Source organism: Parasteatoda tepidariorum, chromosome 4 (genome assembly GCF_982258835.1).
Source record: "Parasteatoda tepidariorum strain Cologne lab strain chromosome 4, Ptep-v5.0, whole genome shotgun sequence".
Lineage (NCBI taxonomy): Eukaryota > Metazoa > Arthropoda > Arachnida > Araneae > Theridiidae > Parasteatoda > Parasteatoda tepidariorum.
In genome coordinates, this window is record NC_141758.1 from 92060792 (window position 1) to 92072314 (window position 11523).

The 11523-nt window shown below is 30.1% G+C and overlaps 1 protein-coding gene across 1 annotated transcript; it reads left to right on the forward strand.

Annotated features, from left to right (window-relative positions):
• Positions 1–3078: 3078 nt before the first annotated feature.
• Positions 3079–11523, forward strand: LOC122272207 (uncharacterized). The gene is made up of 2 exons (XM_043055582.3): positions 3079–3200; positions 8222–11523. The coding sequence occupies exons 1-2, from the start codon at positions 3179–3181 to the stop codon at positions 8569–8571; spliced, it is 372 nt and encodes a 123-aa protein (XP_042911516.1). The 5' UTR covers positions 3079–3178; the 3' UTR covers positions 8572–11523.

Sequence of the window (11523 nt, forward strand, 5' to 3'; positions counted from 1 at the left end):
TTGTTACTGAAATAAAAAAAAAATTTTTACAAATTCGTGTTTTTTATTTCAGAATACTAAAATATAGAATTCCGAAAATCAATTTTAAATTTAATTTCTGATAAAAATATTAACACAGCACTATTTTAAACTTTGTCCCCAGTGTTTCGCGTCATTCCCTCACTACAATGTTCTTATCACCTGCAATCTTCTTAGAATAAAAATATTTTAATAAAAACTTCAGAAGTTAACAACTGGCATCATAGAACAAAATTGCAGTATGTTTCCATCTTCAACTTAAAGAAGGCTTCCTGTGGAATAAATTTGAATGAATCAAACCAGGTAAAATTTTTTACATTTGTCATTCCCTCATGTCATTTTTTAGAGTAAAGTAAAATACAACTTCATCGAGAAAGTGGATAATTATATGTTGCTTTCTTGTATGAATATAATTGTATGTGATTGACTTCAGAAATTAATTAGGCCTAACTGTTATTTTTAAATTTTATTGAATTCGTCATTCCCTCACTAGTGTATAAAGTGAGGGAATGACGCTGAAGTGAGGGAATGATTCAAGATGAGTATATTATAAAAAATTTTTTTGCTCAATCGTGCCAGCCAATTTTATTTCCCAAACCTGTAAAAACTATTAAATATATAAGAGTAAATTATAATAAATATTAGATATACTTAGTATGTTATCATTTTCAAACTTTAGGTAGATGTAACTTAGATAAAAACATGTATTAAAATAAAATATCATTCCCTCACTATTAGTGTCATTCCCTCACTTTTTAAATAGTGAAAATAATTAATTTACTTATTAATTAATTTGAAAAATAAATTAAAAAATTAATTTATTAAATTAATTAATTAATTATTAATTATTATAAATTAATTAATTATAAATTAATTATTTAAAAAATTAATTAATTTAAATATTAAGTATATTTTATAGGATATATACTTTCTTTATAATGCCATTACATATTTCTATTAATATAAAAAGTTTCAGAGCTTTTTATTCACTTTGCTTTTTCGGGATTTTATGAACTGAAAAATGACAGTTTTCGTGAGAATGACCCAGATGACTTTAACTGATGCAAAGCTTTAATCCAATCTTATACTAAATTCTCAAGCTTATTAATATTGCAAAAAATCAATTATAAAACTAAACTTTTCATTGCAATCTTAAATATTGTGAAATCCTTACAATACAATCTTAAACAATGATCTAAACTAATTCAGGAATATTTTAAATCAGTTGTAAAATAAATTAAAATGGCATTAAAAAAAATAGAATATCATTTGTGAGAATTTTGATTGAAACTTCGGATAAAGTTCTTTAGAGTTATCAGTTTCTTTTTTCAATTTAAAAATTTTATTTAATATTTTCATATTTCATAATCACGTTGACTTCAAAATAAAATAACATCATCTTATATGTTAATTTATTATTAATGTTCCTACTTATTTAAATGTAACTGGTTTATATATGGACCTTGGCTGGTTCAAGGTGTGTTTTGTAAACTAAATTTTCGTTTTTTAAAAAAATTTCAGCATTTGTTTGTTTTTTTGTGTTGAATAAACTTTTGTTGCTTTTTTGTATTGTTTCTTAATATTGTTTTACTTGTATTTTTTTCTGACAAGGATACTGAAATTATGTATCACAGAACACCCTGCACAGATTTTAACCCTTAGGGGTCTTATGGTTGTTCCCAGTAACCGAATATTATTGAACATAAACAAAATGCGACCGAAAAGGGATAAAATTGAAAATTTTAATTCAACACCTTTTTTTTAACAGGATTTACCCATAAGAATAACATTAAGCACTTTGTTGTGTTGAATTTCATTCCAAATTTCAATTCAACACCTTTTTTTCCAAGCAGGATTTACCCATAAGAATAACATTAAGCATTTTGTTGTGTTGAATTTCATTCGAAATTTTAATTCAACACCTTTTTTTTAACAGGATTTACCCATAAGAATAACATTAAGCATTTTGTTGTGTTGAATTTCATTCCAAATTTCAATTCAACACCTTTTTTCCAAGCAGGATTTACCCATAAGAATAACATTAAGCATTGTGTTGTGTTTAAATTAATTTAAAATTTTAATTCAACACCTTTTTTTAAACAGTATTTGCCCACAAGAATATTATTAAGCATTTTGTTGTGTTCAAGTATATTCAAAATTTTAATTCAACACCTTCTTTTAAACAGTATTTACCCATAAGAATAACATAAGCATTTTGTTCTGTTGAATTTCATTCTTGATATAAAAAATAGTACAAGTTTTTCAATTTTTGCTGAAAATAATTAAATACTTAACAGCAAACACGATACTAATATAGTTAACAACATTATATTAGTTTCCCTAAAAACTAGGACTGCTTTTATAGTTTCTGATCAAATAAATGTTACTTAAAATTGAAAAAATAACAATTGTTAGAAAGAATTAGTGCGAAAATACTAAAAATATGCTTGTTTTTTAGAGGAAATATTTTTGAAATTAATTCTATTGCGCATCAAAATATGTGTTGTCTGTAAACAAGCAAACAAAAATTGAATAAATAATTAATTAAAACAACAGGGAAACAGTAAATAGTGGTAAAAAGCATTACATGAATTACAAAAGCTTTGCGTCAACTCCAAAGGTAGCGGCAAGTATACGTTAGAATTTTTTACAGGGTAACTAAAGTCTCAAAAATGCTATGAACAAAGGTTTTGCTCTTTCTACAAATGTATGCATTAAATTCGAAACATTAATAAGGTTTTTAGCTCTTTTTACGTAAGCCTGGAAACGAGCTTCATTCATTTTTGTCTATACATCAAAAAAATATGTATATCAACTCAAAGAAGAACATGATTCCTAATCCAGTTTTTGCAACTTTTACTTGGTAAAAACAGTAATAAAATATTCAGATTTTATAATTCTTTTTTGTTCGCCTGATTTTAAAATATTTCGTCATGACTAGACGCACAATGAAATAAGGTTTTTCCTTGGTGAAAATCACTTTTGTTTGAATTTCTGAATATATAATCATAATCATATTTTATAAGTTTTTTGAATGAATCTTTTTTTTGTCTTAGTTATGATATCATCTCTGCGAGTTAAAACACATCAGAGTTTAGTGTGTGCAAAATCTAAAGTTTTTTTTAAAATTTTTTTAAATAGATCATTTTGAAATATTGATATGAATATTACCGAATCGAATGGTGAGTATGTATTGATGTATATCATACTATGATAAGTATTTAATAAGTATATTCATTTACAAGTATATTATATTTATTAGTTTATAATTAGTGTATTCACATTTATAAGTATATTATATTTATTAGTTTATAATAAGTGTATTCACATTTATAAGTATATTATATTTATTAGTATATTATAAGTATGTTCAAATACTATAACAAGTATTTATAATACTTTTTTTAATTTTTTGTCAATTAATAAGTCACGTTGCAATTTTCAGTATTTCTTCGCTCTTATTTTGTGCATTTTTTTCTCTAAAAAGAATCACTAGTACAATGTTTAGTAAGCATTGAAAATTTAATGCTAATTTTTCTAAAAGTCATTAATAAAATCGGAAATGAACTATATGAACTAAAATGAAAGCAATGAACTAGGCCTAACAATTAAAATTAAGTTTTACAGCAATTAGTTAAACTGTAAAAACCACGACTATTCTCTAGTGTTAAGTAAGTATTTCGGATTATTTAGTTTAAATTATAGTAATAATAAATATTATTAGAATTTGAATATTATACTGAGAGGCTCCTCTCCCTGTTCGCTTTGCTCACCGACCCCCAAGGTTTCTTCTTTTTCATCCATAAAGAAAGTAAGAACGGTTTATGTCAAATTTTTTTTGTTGCAAAATTACGGTTGAATTAATTTTAAAACAATTAATAACATTAAAAATTGGTACCTCCGCTCTCTGAGAGTTATGACTCAGTGGAGATCATACTGTGGAAAAATCTTGGCCATACTGTTGAAAAATCTGTCTTGGATCCACAACTCACCTGGATTCCCCATCTTGACGAAGTTAAGGATCGTGTACAAATGTTCAATCACAAATTAAAGAGGATAGCTAGAGTCACCTGGGGTCTCAACCATCATGTTCTAAAAAAGATCTACCTCCAGGCAACCGAGAGAATCATCATCTATGCGGCCTGTGTCTGGTTTAGAAACACAGTCAAAATAAGAGAAAAACTAAAATCTATTCAAAGAATTCCGCTTATTACCATTACCAAATCTTATAGAACTGTCAGTACTGATGCACTCCAGATACTGGCCGGGGTAAAACCAATCTACTGTAAAATCATTGACGAGATCTACATTAAAAGAAATATCTGAAAATGGAGGATAGAAGACATCAATTGGCTTGAAAATCATATGTACTTTCCTGATCCTTACTACCTCCCAAACTGGTTCACCCCTCAAACTCACTCGCGTTGCCCTGGGGGAAATTTCTTCCAACTAACCATGGCATTGAAATCTTCACAGACGGGTCGAGAATTCAAACTGAGAACAATGGTAGACTTATAAATAAAACTGCATATGGTTTTGTAATGAAGATAAATGGCAGAACCATCAGTACCATCTCGGCGCGTTTGAATAACAACTGCAGTATTTATCTGGCTGAGTTCCTTGCGATACAGTCAGTGCTCCATGGCTTAAAAATCAGGGTTCTCCAATAGCAAGCATTTACACAGATACCCTTTCTTCACTCATGAGCCTGGAGGGCCCACGTAAACACCTCAAACTTATAGAAGACACCAAAGCCATGTGGAGTTGTAACTATAATATAAATTGGATTAAAGCACACTCAGGCATTGAAGGGAATGAAGAGGCCGACTGGGTTGCTAAGGAAGCTACTAAGCTTGGCCAGATTGATTTTGAGATCCCAGGTGAGAAATGTGAAATTAAATCTTACATTAAGAACATCACTTTTAATCGCTGGAGAGATGACTGGAGGTCTAGTTACAAAGGAAGACAACCCTATAAATTCTTTAAAGACCCCAGCTTAAAGCGCCTGCAGGCCAATTTTTACTTAAACCAGCTCCTTACTGGCCACGGAGTGTTCGGGACCTATCAACAAAAATATTTCAGAAAATCAGCTTCATGTAATTACTGTGGAGTGAGACAGGACATTGATCATCTACTTAAGCACTGTCCAAGATTCCGGGCACTTCGTGGAACCCACATGAATAATTGCGAAGAGGAACATCAATTCTTTGCCATATTGATCTGCAGGAAAATTGTGACTCAAATTATTAAACAAACCCTCGAGAACATTTTAGCCCCAGATCAACTGACCCCAGTCATGAACCAACAATAGAGCATGTCATCATAAATTTTTTAACTGATCAACTTTTAGACTTATATTTTGAAATTTTATCTACTATTGATTTTAGACTTCATCGACTTCTAGTCAGACTTTTACTTTTAGATATTTACTCATAGGACTTTTAGCATTCATTGATTTTGGTTTTGAGATTTTTTGTCTCTTGTTTCCTTATTTAATTCTCGACATTTACACCGGCGCTATTGGATTTCATTGCCTTTAAGGCATGTTTTTAATTGTCACGTTAATCCACTTTTAACTGATCACCACCACTGTCATTTGGCAAAATTTTACTGTAATTTTAGTTTTCAGAGAAATTTTTATTGTAATAATTTTATTTTTATCTCCGTATACCCCCCCTGGGGTGGGTCGGAGTTCAACCTATCTTATTCTGTGGAAAAAACTGTTCCTGTCCGATGCAAATAAGTGTTTTCTCAGAATCAGCTTTAATGATCATAAACTCATAGATCTTCTTATGAGTTTTTTTTCTTCTTAAAAATCGATTAAAAAAATATCATTTTGCTAAGAAAACATAAAATTATTACAATTTTATGTAAGCACATTTTTTTCAACTTGTTAATCTTAACGAAATATAGGATATGAAAGATAATCGAATCCACCAAGGGGAAAAAAATAAAAACAGAATATGCGACATAATAAAAAACAATAACTGAGACGTAATTTTACTTGCTAGCAAAATATAACGATAACCTTATATAATAGCTCCTATTGGAAGCAGTTCTTCAGTCTTAATATTTAATTCTTTATATCTAGTCTTTATTTTATTCTTCATATTCAGTCTTCATATTATCTAAAAATTTAGGTCTCAATGATAAGATTTATGCCTGGCAAACATTTAACCTCTTATTTCCCATTTATTTATTTTTTGCTACTTTTGACATCAAGTCAAGCACGAGCTTATTAAATAAAAATTGCTGGGGAAATAAATATTTTTCTACAATAATGAATATTTAATTATTAGTTAAAGAAAAACATGCAAAAAATCCTACTTAAAGCTGCAATAGCTTTCGAAAAAAAATGAAATTCAAAAATAATTCTCCTTAAAGTTATAATTCAAATTGTCGTCCATAATCGCGTTTAATTTCAACTCTGTAGTTACGTTACAGAGAATAGAGACATAGTGTGGAATAGAAATATAATATGCTTCTAATTTAATGTTAATGTCGTTAGTATTTTTTATATCGCTTATGTATTTTTAAATAAAACTATACAAACTAGTTGTCAGAAAAACTTGTCTTCTGTGACTCTTTGGAGACAACGATTGAGGAATTAAACAAAGTAGCCTAGCCCCGTTATAAGAAGTCGCAAACCACGAAAATTTAAATTTTTTTTTCTAAGGTGATTCTAATCTTTGATTCAAAAATTAGTTTTTGTCAGCTTTATTATGCTAACTAAATGTTTTCATTTATGATACTGCAAATTTCTGTTGTAATTTTTCAAGGAAGGTACCATTGCGTACCTGAATTTTATAGCAATTATTTGCTACTCTCACAATTAGAGGGCGTTACTCTTTTTTTTTTAAAAATATTTTTTATATATAACAAGCTGAGTGTCCGTTCTACGTATAGTCACTTAAAAAAGTAAGTAATAAATGAGTCTTTAAGAAACATTGTTACAAAATCGTGCATAAAACTAAGAGACATATACCAACGAAATTAACATGACTAAAATAATTCTAATTTTTTTATTATTTGTTGTCCTTACTGGTCGCTTTACTTTACTAGTTCAAAAAAAAATTATTAGTTTAACGTACCAAAATAGAGATTAACTTGCAGTATCATTTTATATGATGCTGTTGTTCGGGGCCAAATCACGATAGTCAAAATACACCGCAATCAAGCAATTTTTCCTGTATTTTTCTTTTCTCGAGGGGCCGTAAAACAAATATTTCCACACTATTAAAGCTGCACCAATTACCATAATACCAGTAGTGCCTATTTTCAAAATTAATAAAGCATTACTGTCGTCAATAACAGTGTGACGATTTTTTAAGCTTCTTTTAAACGAACATGTACTATTTCTCCATTAATTTTGCTCTTTAGTGCATAGCTCATTTTTTCATTCCAATTAGTACCTATGACAAGAATTAATGAAGCATTATTGCTGTCGAAAATACCGCAGAAATTGTTTGGATGCGAATATTTCTATTCGAAATAAATTTGAAAATGTTTATATTAAAGCAGTATAGTTTTAGTAGGGCCGTGGTAGCCCAGTGGTTAGAGAATCCGACTCCGGTCCAAAAATGTCCAGGGCATGATCCTTGACTCCATTACCACCAAGTAAATTTGATGTACGTGTTGTAAAATTTGGGAAATTGAAAGTTGTGTGGTCAATCACTGAACAGTACCATGGGTACAGAGTTCGATAGAAAAAAAATTCCTCTTCTTCACATCTGTGTCTAAATTGTGGAAGTGACCTCACGTATGAGTGATGCTGCCATCTATTCGAGGGGTTCTAACGGATAGATGGGCATAAGACGGACATTCACCTTAGCGGTGCTCTCTTGTCAAACGAAAGGCGTACTTACCAGACTTGCTTCGCAAAATACCAATGTATGGCGAGCTTGGCTTGCCCAAGTGTAATTTGAAGGAACATAATTTTAGTTAGGAGCATCAAAAATTAAAAACAAAGTTTTCTGATTTTTAAAAATTTTTGAACTTAAAAAAATAATTTGCATCATATGCTACAGAGTCACGGAAAATGTATGACTATTATAATAATTATTGATGGTGCAGCACAAAAAAATTAAAAGCAAATAAAATAAAGTTTAAAAAAAAGTTTATAAAATGTGTCCTTGTTTCTCTTATATTACAAAGTAAATATTTTAATTTATTGTCAAAATCACTCTCTCTATTATTTTTTCAGAAACTTCAGACATTAGCGCCAACGATCCCTTAATGGTTGGGGATCGAGAAAGTAGTGAATCAGTAACGAGAATGCCCAGTTCTCACAGCGCAGCCCTCGCCATAGGATTCTTTGGTTTGTGCATCTTGTTGTACGGTGTGTACAGATTGTATAGAAAATTCTTCTGGCAACCAAAATTACCTTTCACTGTGAACCTGAGTGACGAACAGGAGAATCCAACGCGAGGATTAGAGGTTTATGCAGAAGAAAGAGCGAAGTATGACGCCATTTATGGTTCAAAAAGGATGAACAATTCCGATGGAAATATGGAAAAAGAAATGGATTCTGTTAAAAAAAATAAAAAATTCTGAACATATCGAAAATAATTACCTTCAATGTTAAATTATTATTAAGTCATAAAGAATGAAAAATATAGGTTTGGTGCTTCAACTTTAAAGCAGAAATAGATGATTTTGATAGCAAGAGATATTGAAAATTTAGGAAATAATTACTTTCAATGCTAAATTATTAGGTCATAAAGAATGAAAAATATAGGTTTGATATGTCAACTTTAGAGCAGAAATGAATGATTTTATTAATTTGTTCAAGTGATACTGAGAATTTAGGAAATATATACCTTTATTGTTAAATTATTCAGTCGTAAAGTATAAAATTTGTGAGTTTGAGTTGAAGCATCAAGACACTCTCCAAAGAGTAATGTTTAATAAAAATAGCTGATGAGGCATATATGCTGCTCTCGCGATGGTGTGATTCATTATGATTTTATGAAAACTGGCTCAATGGTTTCGACAGACTTCAACTAACAAGACGAAATGAATCAAAAATTTAAGGAAAAACAGCCTACATATGTCTACAGATCATCACCTGTATTATTGTATGGTACGGCTAAGCCACATCCTGCACAAATGACTGTAGCAAAACTATAGGAATCGGAATTGGGATTTCTTCAACACCCTCTCTACTCACTAAATCTATCTTCCACTGACGCCTTTTACTTCGAAATTTGGACAAATTTTTAATAGGAAAACAATTTTATTCCGAAAATGCTGCGAAGCTTGCCTACCAAGAATTCATTGACTTACGTCCACCAGGGTTTTATACATTTGCCTGAACTATCTGCTGCATACAAGGCAAAAGTGTAGTAAAGAAAATATAAATGCATACTTTGATGAAAGACATTGTTCTATACGTCTGAAAGCTAACAAAAACCTTTGTCTTTTTGTTTACAAATTTCGTAGTTTACAAACCTAATCTAATTAGCTCAGACAGATTTTAATAATCCATTAGTGCTCACAGTTAAGGGTAGTTCTAAGAATGCATCAAAGGGATACCTGCAAGTGATGTAGTGTGGGTATCTCGATCCTGATTGGTTGTTGTAACGTGGCATTTGTTTGAGTTGGCAACTGTTCTTTCCATTCTATTTCGAGTAAGCCAAGCTCCTCAAGTATCAATTCTCTTAAGTAGCACATTCTAAATTCTTTCACAAAGATTCTTTCTCAAAGATTTCAACTCTTTCACAATATATTTACACAGAGACTTAACACAAAGACAGGCACGAAGTCATCTGGAACATAAACAAACTAATTATGCATCGAAGTTACCAGATACGCAAAACAAAAATATATCACGGTTACAATAAAATGCGTAAACAAATAATAAATAGAAGTTAAGTAAAAGAAGTAGACGAGAAATTTTTTTTATTTCAACTAATTCAATGCGCGATACGACTCCGCATTTAATTAATTTATCGTTAATTAACATATACATTATGTAGAGAAACTTACCATAACTTTAATACGCCATTTTGGTGATAAAGATTAGCTGGCGTCATAGGTCACATGTGTCTTCTTGACCCAATTGCTCACGCGGATTATTTCTTTCTATGGATGGGTAGTCTAATGTAAACAATAACAAGCGTCCTTAAACCGGAAGAAATTTAGAAAATTTCCGGTGTATCCCTCCGCTTATGTTATGACTACGAGACGATGTGTGAACAAGCCTAATATTCTATGCAGTTTTGTTATTGTAATTTGGGTTCAAATCTAAACATAATTGTACCATTCACAAGAGCTTTCAGAAATGTATTGATTCTCAGAGATCGTAAGGCCAAAAAAATTTTTGGAAAGTTAATATCTCATTGTGAATAATTCTTAACGTTTGCCATGTTTTGTATTTTATCCCTTATTTGGCTACATTTGAATAAAATGTCGCCAAAAATATCTTTAAAATATCTTTTTAAGTTAGCCTAATTAGAAAATATTCTAATGATTGTAATATTAATATGATAATGCTGAAGTTTAAAGGCTGAAAGAAAGAACTCGGTACATGTGAAATACTGCAAAAGATATGATACAATAATATGATGGCGCGATTTTCAATCTGCTGCGTAAAAATATATCGGAAGCAGTAACCCGGAAGTCTTGAAAGAGCAATTTTACCACAAGCGCCACTACCCTTAGCTTTACACGATCACCCATCCATAGGAACTTATATTATTTATTGTAACGTTTTATCATAGGCAGATGTAAAAACAAACACTTAATTTTCATTTCATCATACATTTTGTTTAGAAACATTACATTTTGTTCAGAAACATTACATTCTGTTCATTTTAACATTTGTTTTCTATCTGAGAAATAAAGAAAAAGAAGCTCGCTCCCTATAAAATGTGCCAGTCCAGTATTTCTCAAACTAGCCTAAGTGACCCAAGTCGATAGCAACCGAAATAGACCTGAGTTTATCTTTAAAAGTTATAATACAAATTATAATGTTGCAGCTTCTCCAGGTAGTTGTAAAATTTGAAATGTAGTCATCTCATGTAAACCCTTCAAAACTATTAGTTTTATGGTAATACATTCTACGATGCATGTTCGTGGCATATTAACTAGATCTTTGTCTGCAAACTATAAACATGACGATCAAACAAGTAAAACGTGTAATACAATAATTTAAACTTCATTTTCTTTTGTAAAAAGTGAAAAAAAAATGCATGATTCACAAAGTATTTAGATTTAAAATTTCTAGCTCTTCGAAGGAAATAATAATGATTTTTCTTATATCTGTTCTTTTGTTTCAGGTAAGTTATTTACTAATATAATCAACAATGGATGGAAGATAAACTGCGAATAGTTTAAAAAATTGAATTTCTTTTTTTATATAATTTTGTACGGTTTTGTTGGCTAAATTTGACCATTATATTGATGGTAACTCCACTAAATACTTGAGCTTACTCCTAACACTTCGTTGTAAATGTGATTTTTAGTGTCAATTTTATGAGAAAGTATTAGTTAGTTACGGTTATA